Consider the following 20,882-nt stretch of genomic DNA (forward strand, 5'->3'; position numbering starts at 1 on the left):
AAATGTTAAGTTTATTTTTGAAATTATAAATATAGCAGAGGATGGTTTCGATCCATCGACCTCTGGGTTATGGGCCCAGCACGCTTCCGCTGCGCCACTCTGCTGTGTGGAGCTGCTGACAACTGTGTGGCAGGTTCATTCAAAGACAGTGAGGCTCTTTTTCATTTCTGTTTTGGTAATCATAACATGATAACATGACCTGCTAAACATCATCATGTTAGCAGATCCATTGTGAGCATGTTAGCATGCTGATGTTAGCACGACTGCAGGCTCTTTGACTATTATATTTATGACGACAAATGATGTGTTTGAGATGCAGTCGTCCTGATGAAGCTGTTGTTGTGTTCTGTCTCTCACCTCTCAGGGTGTGTGTGTGTGTGTGTGTGTGTGTGTTTTAAGACCACCTGCTCTGTCTGGCCTTTAACATCAGAACAAAATGTTCCTGTTCCTCACCAACATGACGTCTCTCTGTCCGTCTCTCTGTCCGTCTCTTCCTGGCAGCGATGAGGCGTCACACAGTCCCACACATATGGTCTGAGGACGGCCGTGTCGGTTGTTGGTTGTTCATGTTGTTTGTTGTTCGTTGAGCGTCGTCCGTCCTCAGAGAGAACAGCAGCTACATGCTGATAACTGTCTGCCACACGTCTGTTCATGCAGAGTTTCAGGACAAACATCCTCAGACCTGCTCAGCCTGTGAAAACTGTTGTATTGTGTCTACAAATGTCTCACACACAGTCAGTGTTGGTGTGAAGTTTTAAAGACGAGTCTGTCGTATCAATCAGTGAGACTGTAAAGCAGTATTACTCATTGTGTGGGTTACATGGCAGCAAATAATTATATAATAATGCAGCCGATACTTAAAATAAGCATATAAATAGCAGCTTCATTAGCTGCACACAAGATGGCAGTACAGGCTACAAACACTGGCCCCGCATACTCACTGCTGACAGGAGACAAACTCTGAGCTGTTTCAGGATTTCAGGAGTTCAGTTACTGACCTGAATTAGTTTGTGAAAATCATTGATAGAAAGTTTCTAAAAACACATTTATTCACTGTTTCTGTTGTGAAAACTTTAACTCAGTTAACAAACAAATCCATGTAGTGGCATCATACACAGTAGAAGTTCTGATCCAGCTTGTTTCCTCCAGTACAGTAACAGAGTTCAGGCTCTGACATGGACTCAGAGTATCAGAGTAAAAAGTCTCCCTCTGAAGGACATTTGTGCTCAAAGCTAACTGAAGCTCACGTTATATTAATAGAATTCAAAGACTATTAAAGTTAAAGGTAGAATCAGTAGGATTTGTCCCAGCTGTTCCTGAACGCACCACAGAGACAGTTGATTGTTGAGTCTCATTCCCAGGACGTCAAATAGACACATGTTGGGTTGGTAAAGCGTCCCGAGCAGCAACAAAGAGAGAAAATCAGAAACTCTCTGCAGATACGAGACACTAACACGCCTTTTCTCCACATTCCAGCCTCCCTCTCTGTCTGTTTACGGCTTCTTACGGCTTTTACGTCTTTGTCTCGTCTCGCTGCGTCTGATTGGTCCACATCAGTCTGCTGATGTTGGGAAATAACAAGAATCCAGAATTCACCTCAGATGCATCAAACTAAAGTAACGAGGCTGTTCTGAAGCTGTGAGGAGGAGAAAGTTCAGGTGTAGAGAGGAGAAGTCAATTATTTGTACTTTGTTACTACATTGTTTCAATGAAAACATTTAATGTTATTTTACGTGTTCTTAGAAATATAAATTCAGTATACTTTTATAATCTTATAGATATTTAATGTATTTAAAAAAAGGGAAAGTCTGTAAAATAGACAGAAACAATCCAGAAAATTCTCATTATTTTTATTTTACACTGTAGCTGAGGAGGTAAATACAACCACAATGATCTTACAAATTAGTTTCATAGTAAGAATTGCGTTTTGAATTATTTATATTACTTATTTTACTGCATCAAATATTAGCACCTCCTCAGTCCTGATCGTCAGTGAATATGAGCATCTGAGCAGCAGTGAGAGGACGTCCGTGGGCCGTGTAATATAAATACATCATCAGATGTAATGATTGTAATGAAATCACAGTCATGTTCCTTTAGATTGTAATTCCCCCTCAGGACAAACCTCACATGTTGAGCTTCACTCCTCGTAGAACAGATGATTGTTTGTTTTGACTCTGGTTGTAACGAACACTACGGCCTGCAGGCGGCGCCGTCAGAGGCTCCCACTGGTGTAGCTGTTTGTGTTTGTTAATTGAAGAGAGGCGACTCCATCAGCCTCGTGTCTGTGTGTGTAATGTGATCCACACTCGCACGTCTCTATTCTCCGTAGATCCTGTTTTCTATTGTCCCCTCTGTGGTAATTGGATGCAAATATATTCGGCTGTGGGAGGATTTTCACGGAGAATTAAACCTGAGAACTCTCGAATTAGAGGAAAGACGCCGATCGCTGCGCTGCTTTGTGTTCACATCAGTCACAGGCATGCACACACACATGCACACACACGTACACACACACACGCGCGCGCTCTGATCTTTTTTTGCTTTAAATCGCTGTAGAAATTAATTTAACATTTTCTTTTCTTGTCAGTTTGTCTGCACAGTCATGTGTTCACCTCCTGCGCAGAATTTAATATTTTGACAGAAAACCAAAGCAGTTCAAAGCTTCAACATTTACATTTTAACAGGGTTGCAGCTGCAATTTTAGGAACGTATGAGGCCGTGAGTCCAAGTGCATCCATGCAGCACAAATCTATCCACTGTAGAGGAAAGTGTTGGAGTCTCGGAGATGTCTACAGAGTTTTAGGAATATCACTCTGGTGGAAAACGTAATCATTAGCAATTCTTTTTGCTTTAGAGAAGATTTATCCTCACCTAAAACAGTCAAATGTAATAATATTGACTCTTTAAAAAAATGTGTGTGTAATTTTAGATCATAAACTCATCTCAGGTCGTTAAGTCCCAGAAACATCCTCGAGATTGACTTGTTGCTAAACGTAACGGCTAACTGCTGCCAACTGCAACTAGCTGTCGTTAGCTCAACACAAATAGCACTCCTGTTAGCTGACTCCTCCACCTCCTCCCAGCGGTGGAAAGCTCCTGTGCTGGAGGTGTAAACACAAACACGGCCCAGTGCTCCGAGACCCAAGTCTGCTGAGCCTGCTGAGTCCTTGTGCTGCTTCATAGCCCGGCCATCTATGCACCAACACTGTATTATTTGAATTATTGAATCCATGGGTTAACTGGGCTAACTAGCCAGCGTCAGCTGACAACCAACCACCAATTTATGATCCATTTTCACCAAAATCAATAACAAAAATCAAATTCACTTCCCCTTATTGCTATTTTCCAAGATATGTGTCGTCCACAGGCTCACCAGCCGTTTTGATTTAAAATCAATGTGAAGAGCAATAAAAACAAACTCATTGACTTCTTTCACGTCCCCTGTCGACTTCTTTTTATCGTTAAAGTCCTGGTTGGAGCTGCTGTGAATCACCTCAGGGTTTCTTTGTGCAACTTGAAAAATGCTTGTGGAAACACATAAAACAGAGCAAACACTGAGCAGAGCTGCAGACACAGGATTATTGATCCTTCTGCTTGAAAAATAACTTTAATGATGATCGATTTTCTGTCAACTGACTGACTGTTTTAGCTTCATGTTGGTTAAAGTTAATTGCACACTTTTATCTCCTTTTCGAACACATGAAAACACAAAAAGATGATGTTTAAAATCACAGAAATAAGTATAGACACATACACTTTGCGTGAGCTCAGGCTGCAGCTTCAAACAGAGCCAAGCCACCTTTACGTAACATAACATAAACACGAAAGTGATGCGTGTGTTCGTCCATTTACCTCCATTTATTATGTATGATAAGTTTGAGTCTGACAGCGTCTCTGCTGGCGTTTCTGCTTCGTCAGGGTGGATAGAGACAGAGAGAGGGAACACCATGTATACCTCCATTTCTGTTCCCTCTCTATGTCTCTCTCTTTCTCTCTCTCTCTCCCGGCTGTGTGTGCAGTGAATTGAAGTGGGAAAAGAGGGAGAAACATTAACGGCAGGAGGAGGGAGGATAAAGAGAACGAGGGGGAGAGTGAAGGAGGAGAGCGAGGGAGAGGCGGTGAGAGCGAGTAAAGGAGGGCGTCTGACTGAGATGAGAGTATTTATAGGTGGAGGGATGAGCAGATAGAACGACAGTGAAGAGAGGGAGGAGAGAGACGAGAGAGAGGGAGGAGGTTCACAGAGAGAGAGAGGAGAACCCAGACACAATAAGAAGAAAAGGGAGACAAAGAGGAGGAGAGGGCGAGCGAGAGACCATGCTGAGGAGGAAGAGGAGCGTGTCGTTCGGAGGCTTTGGATGGTGAGTGTGTGTGTGTGTGTGTGTGTGTGTGTGTGTGTGTGTGTGTGTTACCCGTTGATGAAACGGCTGAATGATCCCATCACTTCTCTTACTCACACTTTCAGGGTCTTTGAGTTGCACAGACCTGCACCGAGATGACATCACAGTGACATCATAGCTCCCAAATAATACTAAAATTAGTCAGTTCAGCTTTTATTGTTTTTTTCTGACCTATTGTGGTTCAAGAGGAGAGGAAATATGAAAATTAAGTTAGAATTAGGCCTTTTCTGAATTGGGTTTGGTTGGAAACTGTTCCTGCTCCGTAGCAGGTTATCTGTCGTGGTTACGTCTCTTCCCGTTATCTTTGTGATGAACAAAACATATCTCCTGACCTGCTTTGTCAATGACACATGGTTGAAGTTAAAATTTGATCTTTTTTGAATGAGGTTTGGTTGAAAAATATTCTTGCTCTGTTGCAGTTGAGCTGCAGTGTTTATGTAACAGAAAGTCAATAACTGCAGACAGCCAAGCCAGCAAAGAATTAATGTGTGTTTTTATCCTCCACTTGAGCTAATTTCCAGTATGAGGTTCCCCAAAGTGACATCATGGTGACATCATGGCTCCCAAAAAATATTAAAATGAGTCACTCCAGCTTTCATTGTTTTCTGACCTGCTGTGAATCAAGATGAGAAGAAATATGAAAATTAATCTAAAATTACTTTTTTTCTGAATGGGGTTTGGTTGAAAATTACTCTCTCTATAGCAGTTGACCTGTTGTTAACATTTCTTAGGTGTTGTGTTTGTTTCTGTTTCACTTTGTCTGAATGGGGAATAAAAGTGTTTTGAGCGGCAACTGAAGATTAAGAAATGAAAATTGAACACTGGTAAAGTTAAAATTTGGAAAATTGGTCCTTTTTTTAATGGGGTTTGGTTGCATCATTACAGTTGAGCTGTGGTGTTCACACAACAGACAGCAGCTCAGTCTGAGTTAACTGTCAGCAGGAGACGTCTGTGTTCTTTGTTGTCTTTGTTTCTTTTTCCAGTCGCCTGGTGAACAAAAACCATTTTTTCAACATTGAAAATTAAAACAATCAAAGTTACCGTTTATTATTTTTGTGGTTTGGTTGAAAACTTTTCTTGCTCCTTTGCAGCTGAGTTGCAGTGTTTCAACATAGAAAGTCAATGAAAAAGTAAGATGAGAAGAAAGCTGAACATTAATTAAAATTTTACTTTTTTTGAATGGAGTTTGGTTGGAAATTCTAGTTGCTCTGTTGAAGTTGACCAGTTGTGTTCACACAGCAGAGTGTCACTAAACCCAGTCACCATAGCCAAGCCAGCAAATGTGTTTTCATCTGAAAATGAAGTTAAAACGTGACATTTCTGAATGGGGTTTGGTTGGAAACTTTTCTTCCTCTGCTGTTGTCTGTGTTAACAGGCAGAGTTGTTCAGTTTGAGTTAATTTCCTGAGTTAATATGTAACTTTCTGATGAATTCAGTGTTACTTCAGACTTTTGTAATACCACAGCTCCTGCTGCTGAGGAGTCTGTTCTTACGTTCACTTGAACATTTTGATGAGCGTCGTTCTGTTTAAATTTAAAGGCTGAATTAAATGTTCAGTCACATAATAGTTGGTTCTGTTTCCAGTCTGCAGTGTTCTTTACAATAAAAAAACTCAGTTTGGGACATGAAGTGGGCGTGTTCAGGGTAAAACTGGATGCTGAGCTGATGTTTAACCACCGCTCTAAATCATGGTATATTAAACTACAGGTAACCATGGCAACAGCACCTCCCAACAAATAAAACAATAGTGTGTCTGAAGTCATGTACATCATTAATCCTATTGTACTGATTCAGTGGTCAGAGTTCAGAGGTCCCAGTACTCTGATTGCTCCCTGTTGATCAATCATTAGATGCTCAGTTGTTATGTTTTGGCTTTTGTTGTTTTTTCCACATGTCAGTGAACGCAACACCAGACATGAGATGTTCACAGGACAAACAGACTGCTCGTCTGTGTGGAATCATAACATAAAGACATGAATACTGCTTCCTCTGTGTGATTGGTGATTGTTGGTTTTAAAATGGCGGCTTCCTCCATTGATGTTTGAGATCTTTGGAATATTCTGCGACATCAGAGCGAAGGATAGATGTTGACGGGACGACAGGAGCACTGATACAGAGAGGAATGAGAAGCAGCTCCTCCATCGCTCTGTTCTCGCCTCAGTAAATCTCAGACTGCAATCGGCCTGTCAAACTCCCGAGACCAGTGTGTGTGTGTGTGTGTGTGTGTGTGTGTGTGTGTGTGTGTGTGTGTGTGTGTCTGTGTGTGTGTGTGTGTGTGTGTGTGTGTGTGTGTGTGTGTGTGTGTCTGTGTGTGTGTGTGTGTGTGTCTGTGTGTGTGTGTGTGTGTGTGTCTGTGTGTGTGTGTGTGTGTGTGTCTGTGTGTGTGTGTGTGTGTGTGTGTGTGTGTGTGTGTGTGTGTGTGTGTGTGTGTGTGTGTGTGTGTGTGTGTGTGTGTGTGTGTCTGTGTGTGTGTGTGTGTCTGTCTGTCTGTCTGTGTGGAAACTCTTACACAAGCCTCATTTTCAATCATTCACTCTCTGTTTTCTTTTTCTAATCTGTGTCCCCGTCCCTCCACACATCCTGTGTTCCTTTTATACCTCCTTATTTCTTTCCATGCCTCCTTGTCTCCTCTTGTATATCCTTCTTTCCTTCTATAGCTCCTTCTCTGATCCTGTATATGTAAATCATTCTTTCCTTCTGTAGGTCCTTATATCCTTTTACCTAATTTCTTTAACAACCAATCCATACGTCCTTGTTTAAATCATTGTTTCCTACCAACTCTTCCTATTTCATCATCCTTATCTCCTCCATACATCCTAATTCCTTTCTATTCATCCACATCTCCTTCTTGAGAACCTCATTTTCTTCCATACCTCCTTCTCTCCTTCTGTACGTCCTTTGTCCTTCCATCTCATCATCTTTCCTTCTGTAGACCCTGTATTCCATCTATACAAACTTACTTCCTTTGATATCCCTGTCTTTTCTTTGGTACATCCTTATTTCCTTCGATACCTCCTTCTTTCCTTCTCTAAAACCTCCCTTGTTCCTTGTTTCCTTCAGTACCTCCTTCTCTTCTCTTAATTTCTTTATTTAATCCTCATTCCCCTCCATACATCCTTCTTCCCTTCCATCTATCCTTATTTCCTTCTGTACCTCCTTCTTTCCTTTGTATATCCTTGTTTCATTCTATACAGCCTTCTCTCCTCCTTTCCTCCTATTCTCTGTATTTTATTCTGTCTTCCCTCTCCACCTCCTTCCACACCTCCTTCTCTTGTATAGATCCTTACTTCCTGTCATTTCCTTCCTGTACATCCTGATTTTCTTCCACACCTCTGTCTCTCCTCCCGTACAACCTTTTTTATTTCTTTCTATAAACTCGTGTCCTTTAATGACTTCTGCATTCTTCTCATTTCCTTCCCCCCTCTCCTTCCATAATGTTCTTTCTTTAATCTCTCTCCATCCTCCCTCGACAGTTCCTCTCCCTGTAAACTCACACCTCCTCCTCTCCGTCCATATTCACTCTGTCCGTCTTCTCTCTCTTCTGTCTGTTTCTCCTCCATTACAATAAAAGTCCAGCTGTCGCAGCGTCACAGTTTACCTCGTCGTCGCTCCGTCCTCTCACTGTTTACACCGGGTCGACTAATAGAGTTGCAGTATTTAATAATGTAGGAGCAGCTTCAGGGCAGCTGCAGGAACAGTTTATATTAAACCCCCCCCCCACTCACCTACACTTTCTACACTCATCCCTCCTCCAGCTCTGGATTAAACTCCTCCACACCTCTGTTGTTGGATTAACACAGAAAATGTTTCGTCAGCACTCTTTGAACCTCGATAGTCCTGCTGATATTGTTATGACCGTTACATCACATTTATTCATATGGGTGGTTTAAAAAGGAACAATCACACATTACAGCCAAACGTGAGGTTATAAAGTTAATCCACCAGCAGGAAAACAAAACTGTGGGATTAAAACTAATTTCAGTCTCCTTCATTAAGAATGTTATATCGTGCTGAGGAAGGCGACCTGGATCAAAACTGTTTATCGTCTGTACGGTGGCCTTTAGAGGACATCTCAGACTCAGCTGGTCAGGCTCAGCGGGACTCCAGTGCTGATGTTGGCATGTGAAAATGTTAACATCTTTAATTAGTTCATTTTATTTCAGCATTAGTATTGCTGTTACTGTCACTCTTGAATGTTCCTCTTCTTCTGTCCACACTGATGAAGGTGGATTTCTGTATTTATCCTGCATTTATTCATCCTGCTGCATCATTCAGGGTCGTGATGTTTGAGGTTACACCACAGAATTTTTACTTATTTATATTACAGGTTTTTGTCCATGTGGAGGGCTGACGACTGGACCTCTCTGTGTAGAAATAAGAATAAAACTTGAAATAAAGAGGGATCAATAGAAAGTGTCATAAATATACTGATCTTTTCTTTTATTGAAGCGCTGTCTGCCCTATCATAAAGTCTTATTAGAATAAAATGATCGCGTTAAATACATCAATTAAAGTGTCTGTGATTATAAGTCACTAACAAATGGAGGATTTTTGTGTTAGTTTAGTCAGTTAGTCAATTTTTAGGTAACATTTTCTCTCATGTGGTGGTTGAGACCAAAAACAGAGCTAAAAGAGACGGAACATGTGACTGAGACTCATCAGGTGACGCAAACGTGACACCTGATCACGTCGGCCTTTAACTGACGGAAATAAGAGTTGGTTAAATTCAACTTTACAGCTGATGTTGTGTTCAGGTTCTGTTCTGTGTTTTGTGTTCATGTTGTGTTCATGTTGTGTTCTGGTTGTGTTCTGGTTGTGTTTTGGTTGAGGAGCTCAGAGGAAGTGAGGTTTGATGGTTTCACTCGGCTGTCAGCCATCTTTGTGAAATCATATGATATCTACACTCTCCTCCAGCCAACACACCCAGAAGTGTGTGTTTGTGTGTGTGTGTGTGTGTGTGTGTGTGTGAGCAGATTTAGAAGCAGAGCTGTGTTATTTATGACCTGTGGGAGTTGAGTTTTCACAGAGTCATCATACATGCAGGCTTTTAACGTTAAGGTCGATCACTCGCTCTCTCTCACTTTCCATCTCCACATTACTCCTCCTTCACCTCCTGTTCTCCTCCTCTCCTCCTCTCCTGTCCTCCTCGTCTCCTCCTCTCCTGTCCTCCTCCTCTCCTCCTCTCCTGCACCTGTTCTCCTCCTCTCCTGCACCTGTCCTCCTCCTCTCCTCCTCTCCTGCACCTGTTCTCCTCCTCTCATCTCCTCCTCTCCTGTCCTCCTCCTCTCCTCCTCTCCTGTCCTCCTCCTCTCCTCCTCTCCTGTCCTCCTCCTCTCCTCCTCTCCTGTCCTCCTCCTCTCATCTCCTCCTCTCCTGTTCTCCTCATCTCCTCCTCTCCTGTTCTCCTCCTCTCCTCCTCTCCTGTCCTCCTCCTCTCATCTCCTCCTCTCCTGTCCTCCTCGTCTCCTCCTCTCCTGTCCTCCTCCTCTCCTCCTCTCCTGCACCTGTTCTCCTCCTCTCCTGCACCTGTCCTCCTCCTCTCCTCCTCTCCTCGTCTCCTCCTCTCCCGTCCTCCTCCTCTCCTCCTCTCCTCCTCTCCTCCTCTCCTCTCCTGCACCTGTTCTCCTCATCTCCTCCTCTCCTGTTCTCCTCCTCTCCTCCTCTCCTGTCCTCCTCGTCTCCTCGTCTCCTGTCCTCCTCCTCTCCTCCTCTCCTGCACCTGTTCTCCTCCTCTCCTCCTCTCTTGTCCTCCTCCTCTCCTCCTCTCCTGTCCTCCTCCTCTCCTCCTCTCCTGCACCTGTCCTCCTCCTCTCCTCCTCTCCTCCTCTCCTCCTCTCCTCCTCTCCTCCTCCTTCCTCTCCTCCTCTGAGGTCAGACAGGAGTGTTAATGCTTTAGCTGAGTTAAATATCAAACTTCAGTTTTTGTCTGAAGGTTTGACTTTCAGAAACAACATGGAGGCAGTAAAACAGACCTGAGATCAGATCTCCTCTGGAGGGCAGGATCGGTTCTGATTCAGATAAAACAGCTTGTGGACTCAGTTCAGAATGTATCAAACTATTAAATGAATTGAAATATTTAATGCATTTCTTGTTTTGTCCTCCTTTTGTTTTTTTGTATGTCATAAAAAACATGTTTTATAGCTGCTCTCAGGTCAGTCCACAAACACTGCGAGTGTGATGAACATGTGTGATTTACTGCTGCAGCACTTTAATAAATAGGCTTTTTATTACTGTGAACCTCTGAGATCACACCTGCTCCCGTCACAAACACACACACAAACACACAGAGTTACTAAGGTTAATAGAGTATTCAGATGTAAATCACCTTCTCCGCCTCAATAATGTCATAATGTTCTTCCTGTTATCAGAGTGTGTTAAGTGCAGTTTATTATACACTGTGGTAACAACCTGTCTGTCTCTCTGTCTCTCTGCAGGATTGATAAATCTACAGTCAGCGCTCTGAGAGCTCGGTGAGTAAACACTCTGAAACCTGAAACACCTGAGTGACACAGTTTGTTCAGTGATTCAGTGATGTGCTATTCGAAAAGAGTAGGAGAAAGATGAAGAGGAAGAAGCAATGATCTTGTTCCAGTTTTAACACTTTTACAGACCAGACGATGAATTTAAAATGTGTTCTGTGGATAAATCGTTCATGAGAGTTTCGTCAGTGTCGTCTTCACTGTCGCTGACAGACAGAACAAACGAACTGCAGATCCAAAATACTCAGCAGGTTAACAGAACACCTTTAGAGATAAAGTCACCCAGAAATGAGCACATCGTCATCTCCTCCACCCGAGTCTGCAGGCGCCCCGAGATCACAGACTGATCTGAAGAGACGTCAATTACATCCTCCACATGTGGTCGAGCTCGTGCAAGCTAACACTTTTAGCTTCGCAGCTACAGTGAAGAGTTCAGCTTTGATAAGGTGTAAATAACATCTGGTCTCAGATCAGATCCTGTTCTCTCCTGCAGACAGTGATCTCAGCAGACGAGCTGCATGGAGACATCTGATGTTTTAAATCAAGTCTGCAGCTGATCAGCTCTGTTTGACTGTGAAGCTCCAGAACTGTTCTGTGGTCTACGACACTTCACCTGACTTTAAATCATCAGGAGGGGGAGAGGAGGACTTTATATCATCAGGAGGAGGAGAGGAGGACTTTATATCATCAGGAGGAGGAGAGGAGGACTTTATATCATCAGGAGGAGGAGAGGAGGACTTTATATCATCAGGAGGAGGAGAGGAGGACTTTATATCATCAGGAGGAGGAGAGGAGGACTTTATACCATCAGGAGGAGGAGAGGAGGACTTTATATCATCAGGAGGAGGAGAGGAGGACTTTATACCATCAGGAGGAGGAGAGGAGGACTTTATATCATCAGGAGGAGGAGAGGAGGACTTTATATCATCAGGAGGAGGAGAGGAGGACTTTATATCCTCAGGAGGAGGAGAGGAGGACTTTATATCATCAGGAGGAGGAGAGGAGGACTTTATATCATCAGGAGGAGGAGAGGAGGACTTTATATCCTCAGGAGGAGGAGGTTTTGACTCAGTTTGGCCATTTTTGTTTTGTGTTTTTCAGATTGGCGAAGTGTTTTGGAGCTGCAGTTTGTTGGGAACTCGTCGGCTTCTGTAGAAATGAATCATCACTCAGATTTGCTGAAAGAAATGATTATTAAAGTCATTACGAGCTCGTTATCTTCCCTCCATTCAGACACCAGCTGTTGAGACAGTTTATTCATTTTACATGAGACCAGATTCAGAGATGTTTACTTTGATATTTGGATCATCTGAACTCTCGTCTGCGGTCTGAAGTGGATCAGACAGGAAGCAGCAGCGTCTGTTGTTCAGCCGTCTCGATGCTCCTCGAATAGAAACTGTCCTCCTGGTTTCAGCTCAGTGACAAAACTCAGGCGGCTTTCATGACGGATAAAAGGATTTCTGTTTCCGTCGATGCTCGTTGGAAAAGTGTGTTGGTGTGTTTTGGGAGAGTTATGGTGAGAAATCCAGTCTGGAAAGTCTTTCAGTTACGAGGAGCATCTTTCTCTGTGTGACTCCTGAGTGGGTTTACAGAGACGTCAGGATCAGAGATAACGACGTCCTCAGCCACACTGAACCTACAGTTTCAGTTTCATGTCTGTGAATTGACCTGCGACAGCAGAAACACAGTGTTTCAATAGTCATCTGATGGTGGAGATTAACTTTCACCTGTAAACCTGCGTGTTCAGATGTGACTGGAGGAGCTGCTGCAGGTTTTAATAAGAAGTCGTGCGTCTGCTCAGACCTCTGCTCGATGTGAAGAAGTTGTCAGAAATGCTGCAGTTAAAATTAAAATTTGGATCTGATCAAAAGGCTCAGTGATAGTCGCTGGCAGGGAGGAACAGCCTGGTCCCAGTGACTGACTGTGGGATGAGACAGCAGGCAGATTCTCCTGAGAGGAGTTCAGAAGTTCAGCTTCATGTTTGATGTTCTGTGTGAGACTCTGCTGCTCAGTGAGGAGCCACACAAACACAGTTATAATGTACCGGACCGTCCACATACTTATGGCCGTGTCAGGCCACATCTTTTCATCCATACTGGACGTTTTAGAGATCTTGTTCCTGATGATGTTAAAACAGACGATTAAACTTAGCAGTTGCCAAGTCTTGCCACCGAGCAGCCATCTTGGTGACGCCAAGTGATGCAGTTCTGTTTCTGGCTAACTGGACCGGGCTCACATCTGAATGAATGAGGAGAGAGTCAGAACTTTGAATGGAGCTTTGCCCCAAAATCAATCAGTCAATCAATCAATCAACCAGTCAGACTTTATTTCTACAGCACCTGGCAAATGAAGCAAGATGCTATTCAAAACACTTCACAGGTGATTGTAAAGACGTGTGATTAAATGGATTTAGAGACAATAATGCACCGATTATGAATAAAATATCTTCATAATAAGAGATAAAGAATCAAAGATAAAATATTCCAAGTTAAAGTTGATTTAAAAAATGATAATAAAACCGAACATGATATAATAATAATAACAGTAAAATAGAGATAAGAAAGAAACAAATCAAAAATATAAACATAAAAACCATTAGACCCAGACTGAACGGATGTTTTTAGTTTGTAATATCTCAGCTCCTCTCTGACCGAGCAGCCAAATGTTTCAGTTCTGGATCACCTCACGAGCCGAGCCGTCCTGCCTCGTCAGCTGAAAGCTTTGTGAGATGTAGCCCGGTGCTGAGGACACGTGATGCCTTATAAACTAATGCAATCATTTTAAAATCAATAAGAAAACTAACAGACGGCCAGAGTGAAGACTTCTCCTGGACTCTGTCAGCACTCGTGAGGCAGAGAGAGAGGAATGACCTCGAAAATTACATGATTAGCTTTCGTGGCGAGGAGATGTGTTATATAACCACCAGAGCGTTTAAAATTCACAATATCTGTATATCTGTACAATATAATGTATATTTCAAGAAGTCAAGGACAGAAATTAAGAAAACAGGAAACATTCAAGGTCACAGAACTATTTAATCTAGGAACCGTTTGAAACTGTTAATCACAAATCATTTTAAATGCTGCGGTGGCGTTTTGTGAACTTCAATGTGAAGACTGGAATAATAATCCAGAGAAATGTTCCCACGGCGCTGGTCAGTCCCCTCGGCTCAGAGCCGCTCCAGAAAAAGAAAGAAAATCTGCGTTAAATTTTAATTTTTAGCCTAAACTACATCCTGGTGTCCAAAATATCTGAGCAGCCAAACCACATTTTCTAAACAGAAATGAATCATTTGAATGTCGGTCGTGCTTTGGACTCGTGAGAGATTCTGGAGCTGAAGATAACGACACGCTCCAGATTTGACTTCTTTAAAAAGCCGAAGCATCAGAGCTGCTTTCAAACCCTGAACGTATTCTACAAGTTACACCTTTAAAATATATGAACAAATCATGAGAGACATCATGTGGAGCCTCTCTTATGTCAATATTTATTATATATATTTATATGTTATTTATTGTATCTGTGTGTTAGTGAACACACACACACACACACATGTGACTGACATGTGTGTGCCTGTAGGAAGGTGACCCGTCTCTCCGTCTGAATGTCCTCCTCTTCTGCCTCCAGCAGTTTTTCTTCTGATTCACAATTTATCATCTGTCCATCAAATCTCTGCCTATACATCCTGGATGTCTCTCTCTCTCTCTCTGTCTCGTTACTGTCTCAGCTGTGGTGATGACATCATTCACACTTCAGCTCGGTGTACAGTACAAACACTGAAACGTGAGAACAATTAACTGAAGGTTAAAATCTACTTTGTACTGTGTTTCCCTTCTTGTCCACAAATCTCACGTAACGTTCTGACTTCCTGTCAGCTCTGGCCTCACTGGTTCCTTCTGAGGATTTGTGTAGAGTGTCTACCTCAGCTTTGCCCAACAGTCCCCTTTAATTCAAGCCTGACCCAATAATGATTCGGATTTAAATTGAATTCACTAGATCCAGATTTTGGTTCTGTGTCAGATCCCAGATCATTTTCACCAGGATCCATTATTCCACGAGAAATTATCAAAAATGCAGAAGAAAACAAACAAACAAACAAACAGACTTAACAAAGACATACAGATATGACTTAAAATGAATTATTGCACCCATAGTTGTAATACACACACAGTGAGCAGTAATATTCGTAGTAAAGGTGTAAGAATATATAAATATATTCCACATGTATCCTGATATCAGACTGAGAACTGGAGGAGAGTTGCACCAATTTCTGTTTTCCTGCCTGATTCTGATTCTCTCTCTCAGAATACACAAACGTTGGTACGTTCAGAATAAAACACTGACCATGAAACTGGACCTGCACCAGTTTACTGGATGTTCTTTCACTCCCACTCAAATTGGTTTCAAGATAAAGTGATCCGGACATCATTGTTCAAATAACAGCAGGATTTCCCTCCTTATCCAACATGTTGTACGCTGTCAGGTTCAGTGACGTGTCGGTCAAATGATCTCTGTGAATATAAGTTCCCTCTGATAACACTGGTATATGGGACTCTTATTTTGAAAGGTAAAAATGGGAGGAGTCTGTCTGATGTGGTTTGACGGACTGGCAGCAGAGGGGAGGTGTCAGAGAGCCGCACACTGACCTGCACGTAAAGCACAAAACTTTAGTCTTTATCATGACTGTTGTCCCGTTTGGGACCAGAACCAGAACCGGTACAGATCCAGATATATGTGCCACTGACTGGCCGGTCCGTCCTGCAACCAGCTGATCATGTCTCTGGCTGGTCGATCGATGTGTCTTTCAGCTAATCAAACTTTTGTCAAAATCACGTATAATACAGCCAAAAACAAAATCTGAATCAGAGAAGCTGCGATTTCTTGATAAAAATGGAATATTTGTATAATTTTATTATGAAGAAGTGTTTAGTTTCAACATCATCATGAAAACTGGGATGTGAAAATGATCATTCACACTAATCATCAATATTACAGTAACGGGACATTAACGGATCATTTTCTCATAAGCTTACATACAATCAGTTCTTCTTGAAACCAGTGGAGTCGCCCCCTGCTGGGTATTAAGATAACGCAGGTGTGAGCCGCAGCTTCGTCCATATTTTATTGTCTGTGGTCGTTTTATTTGCCGGAACGAGAGATTCTGTTGTGATTTTTGAGACGTCGGCCTCATTCTTACATTCCCTCACTGAGTCGAGATAAAAATCCTGATCGTTGGCAGTGTCCTCCTCTTCTCCCTGCCTCCCTTTTCATCCCGCTCAGTATTCCTGCTCTCCTCCATCTGCCTCCCTCTCTCTCTCTCTCTGTCTCTCTCTCTGTCTCTCTCTCTCTAAGCAACTAAGGCGCAATAATCCCGCTGGTCCACGGCATTATGAGCGAGAGACATAGAGAGAGAGAGAGAGAGAGAGAGAGAGAGAGAGAGAGAGAGAGAGAGAGAGGAGTGTTGGTGTGTTCAATCTGAGCGAGATGCTCAGTAACCGACGGCAACGCAACAATGCCGCACGACCACTGGTGAGTCTTGCGTTTCCTCTCATCCTCCGTCTGTGTGAGTGTGTGATGCGTTTATGTGACGGCAGAAACAGACGATGATGCGTTCAGGTGTTTATTTAGATGTTTGACAGTAATCATCAGGTTGCATGTTTGTGTTCTCGTTTTCTGAGTGATTAATGTTGCTGTCGACAACACAAACAGTGTTTAGCGCCAAAACAGCTGATGTGTCAGTTTGAGCTGTGCAGGTTAGTTTTATACAGAAATGTGCAGAATGTCGGCAGCGACGTGATTCTGATCAGACGAAACATCTGCACAGCGACATCATGACATCTGGAAGATTAATTAAGAGGGAAAACCAAGATTCTTGTTTTAATGACGAAAGAAAGAAATCAAATCACGTTTTGAGTCAAAAATAACCTTCAGATCAATCGGATCAGTCCTTAATTACAACTCAAATAAGAGTTATTGCATGTTGTTAAGCATAGATAGATAGATGATTGATTGATTGATTGATTGATTGATGACATATTTCTGCATAGATTCCCAAACAAGAAGCATTGTTTTGTTTCCGCAGCTCCACATTAGTCAGATCACATTTCCCCAAAATGCATTAAGCCTTCGTGTGTGTGCATGAGTGTGTGCGCGCGCATGTGTATGTGCGCGCATGTTTGTGTGTGTGTGTGTGTGTGTGTGTTTGCGAGTGTGTGTGCGTGCAGCTAAAGGGCAGACGGTCCGTCTGTCTAGAAACAGAAGCCGACAGCGTCTCTGTCCTTCTGCTGCTGGTGTTGATGTTTATGATGTTGTTGTCCCACTTTGTCGTCTTTGCGCCGTTATCTGACAGCAGTGACTCGTTTGCCAGCTGGTGAATATAATTAGCCTCCAACGAAAAAAAAAAAAAAGAAAAACGTATCTGAGGCTCCGGTGGTCGTCCCCGCAGGTCGACCAGAAACACTGATTTCCTTAAAAAGTCGGTTTACACACAGATTTATTCATTTTCATGAAGAGCAGTATGAGCCTGGAGCTGTGTGTGTGTGTGTGTGTGTGTGTGTGTGTGTGTGTGTGTGTGTGATGATCAGTTATTCTGTCCTGAAAGTTGCGTCCCCCCTCGGAGGCTGCAGTGCTCGTTAAAGCCACAATATGAGAGATGTGAACAGAAACATGCTGGTGATCAGAGGTTCATCCTGCAGGGGGCGCTGCATGAAAAGTCATGACATCATTCAGGTGTTACCGGCTCATCCTCCAAACCCAGAAGAACCGGAGGATACTGTACACTGTACTTGTTATCATCAGCCGTGTTGATAAAGGTTGAATCTGTAGAGCTTTCTGAGAACAGACTCCTCAGAGTGACGGTGGCTGCTGGGGGACAAATTTGACCTTCGAGCTGAGCTGAAATCTGAATGTTTAACTTCTTTCCTTGAAAATTACAACAGCTTTGGGCCTGATTTAATCTCTGTTGTTGCCTTTAGTGGGTGAAATGCATTCTGGGATAGTTAACACCACATCAGCGACACCTCCAGTAAAGGCTAAGTGATGTGACCTTGAAATAATTAATGATACTGTGTTATTTTAAGGTGAAAATCTGTTTATCGGACTGGTGACAAAATCAAATATCACAATATTTCTGACTGAATACCTCGATGTGTTTATTGTGAGAACACTGTAATGATTATTATTGATTTCTGATTATCAGTCGCGGTGGGATTTTTCTGTCAGACTGCAGAAAAATTGATTTAATATGAGCTGCTTTGGCTCTGATGCAACATCCTGTCACACAATGTCCCGCCCACAACCTATAAGAACTGAATAATCTGAATCTACACAGTTTATAAATACATGTATCAAATAAATACAATAGAAAGGAAGTAAAGTAGAAGAAAATCAAAGTAATCAAGTTAAAGTACGTGAAAATTTCATCTCTGGTTAAAAATTTTGACAAAGATTTTCATTTTTACTGCAAATGAATATCGAACCAAATATCTGATTTCAGTCTCCTTGATTTCCAGTAATCAGTCGTCGGTACGACTAGATTTCAAGACGTTTTAGAATCTTCACTTTTGTTCTGGCGCCACCGTGAAGCTGATGGGTGAATTCTGGATCTGTGGTGAAGCATCTCAGCAGTTGGTCCAGACGTTCATGTTCCCCACAGGATGAATTCTCATAACTTAAGTGACTTTTCATGTGACGACATCATCGGGTCATCTGCTAAGCCAGTGACCTCAGTTCACGTCTGCGTCTCAACCTTTCCCACCGCCAAGTTTCCTGGATACAGTAAATCCATCATGTCTGATGGAGGATCCAGATTCATAGAAGATGAATAGATTAAAATTCTTCAGGTCTTGAAATTGTTTTGCACCCAAACACACTGACACGTACGAAGCCTAGTTAATGTTCGACAGGAGAGTTTATCTAGACGTTAAACTTGACAGAATATAATGATACTGAATATGAATATGAAGCTAAAACAAAATGTTGGCATTGAACGTTTCACCAAACTGCAGATAGGTTTAACTTTGGTGTCGGGAGGAAGACGCTGACAGAGTGTCAACATCTGTCAGTGTCAAACCAGCGGATGTTTGTGAGGAGACGTCGGGACATTTACAGCCAATTTTGTGGAGACAGAACCAGGATCGTGTTCTCCAAACACTAACTAGTGTGAAAATGTGAGCACAAGTTGTAACTTTTGTAAAAAACATACATACATACACGTGTCGCAGCCTTCAGCTAAACTCTGTCAGAGAGCTGCGAGCGAGGCTGCAGACTGTCGGTGAGTTCGCTCTACAAGTTATTTCTTCAGCTTCAGTTGTGGTTGTTGATTCTTGATCTTGGGAACAGCAGCTGACAAAACGGGTCACTGACTTGTTTGTCTCAGTTTTTTTTGTCGACTGTTTCTGAACATCAAACTCCAGAGAATTTGGCTTCAGTCTTATTTAAAATACGCTGAAATATTGTGTAATTGTGTAATAATAAGTATTGTGTGAGTGACATGTGTCTCCACAGCAGCTCCACCAGAGGCATTTGTCACTTTGGATCTGTGGCAGCTCAGCGGGCAGAGATCGTCCTGGATGAACGAGGTCCATCAGAGCTCGGTCTTTGTTTTCTCTGCTCGGTCCTCGGTTCTCTCTCCAGTCTGCTCAGCTCTTTGTGATGATTGTGGACAGAATCTCAAGCAGCAGCCTGATCGGAGGCCTCAGGACTGAATGTATGATTCTGGATGATGATGATGATGGTGGTGATGTGGTTCTGGTGGCTTCATCAGACCTCTGGTGCCCTGCAGCAGTGGAGGCAGAGCACCTGTTGGATTACCTGACAGCTTTTAGAAACACAACATCAGTTACTAACAATCTGTCAATCACAGCCAATTAATACAGTGATTGACGAGGCGTGATAACGTGAGATGAATGTGAACAATTAAAAGATCTTCAGAACTTCATGGTTATTTATAGAGACGCAAACAGACATTTATGAAACGACGATGGAAAAGAGACAAGAACAGCTGCTGACTGATTATTAAACAAGAGTCTTCCTGTTTACAGCAACACGCTGATGCCTGCTGTGTCGTCAGGTGTATTTACAGGTGTGTTGTCAGGTGTGTTTACAGGTGTGTTACAGGACTGAGAACTGATAATAGAGGATGTCACCACTAGAGGTCAATCTGAGAAGTTATGGACTTGTTGCTGCTGCAGATACCGGTTCTGTCTGGCCCAAAACTGCTTTATAGACAACATTTATTATTAGTAGTATTGGTATTATCACTATTTTTATTATAACATGAAGTAAACCCCGGGCATTAGAGGCTTTACAGAGGGATTGTTATTCTCCGTCAGTGTGATCAGTCTGGTTTGTTAATAAAGTCTCTGGGTTGGTTTTAATAGAAGCTAAATGAAAAGCTGCCTTGAAGAAAACTGATGAATTATTTTGAATATGATGATCAGTTTCTCAAAAGTAATTAAAATAAGTGCTGAAACATGTCACACGGCAGAGTCGGAGCAGGAGGCAGCTGAAGTGTGTCACATTCAGAGAGTTGAGGGTTAAATTTACATTTTAATGAGAGCTTTGATGTTTCGCAGCCCAGCGGGCAAAAAACAAATCACACGTACATTTTTCATGATGTTTTACATGCAGGAGAATTTCCTGGTGGTTCTCCAGCAGAGTGCAGATGAAACTGAAAAGACGTCCTGCTGGATCTGGTTTTCAATGTATGAGCAGTAAATGTTTGTGTTTCAGCTGCAAGGACGTTACATGATGATGTCACGAGACCTTTTTAGATAGAAAAGATGGCACATTTGCTCCAAGGTAAGGGCGGCAGTGTGCTGGCCTGTCTTTCTAAAACAGAGGTGTAATATTCCTCCTTTTCCCAAAGCCGCCTCTGAGGTAGGCCTAAACATGTGACGTGACGCGAAGCTTGAAGTTGGGCTGTGAACAGTGACAACAAATTTGTCTTCAAAATAAGCGGGGGGCTTTTAAGTAGCGACCGTCCTTAGCTTGCTAACACAAC

General features: G+C 42.5%; 1 protein-coding gene and 1 non-coding gene across 5 annotated transcripts in view; one reads left to right on the forward strand and one right to left on the reverse strand.

The window, feature by feature from the left end:
* LOC119030909 (rap1 GTPase-activating protein 2-like) overlaps positions 1-20,882 on the forward strand; it is a 40,167-nt gene that overhangs the window by 1,801 nt on the left and 17,484 nt on the right. For 2 of the 4 annotated variants that reach the window (XM_037118865.1, XM_037118866.1), the window contains exons 3-4: positions 4,171-4,361; positions 10,835-10,870. In XM_037118865.1, coding sequence (XP_036974760.1) covers positions 4,318-4,361; positions 10,835-10,870 — 80 coding nt within the window. In that variant the 5' untranslated portion in view covers positions 4,171-4,317. Of the gene's footprint in view, positions 1-4,170; positions 4,362-10,834; positions 10,871-16,376; positions 16,409-20,882 lie in introns of those variants that run through there. The other 2 variants (XM_037118867.1, XM_037118868.1) reach the window with 1 other exon arrangement.
* trnam-cau lies at positions 33-104 on the reverse strand. The gene has a single exon. It is a non-coding gene; the product is annotated as a tRNA-Met (tRNA).

The sequence above is a fragment of the Acanthopagrus latus genome, chromosome 13 (genome assembly GCF_904848185.1).
Source record: "Acanthopagrus latus isolate v.2019 chromosome 13, fAcaLat1.1, whole genome shotgun sequence".
Classification (NCBI taxonomy): Eukaryota; Metazoa; Chordata; class Actinopteri; order Spariformes; family Sparidae; genus Acanthopagrus; species Acanthopagrus latus.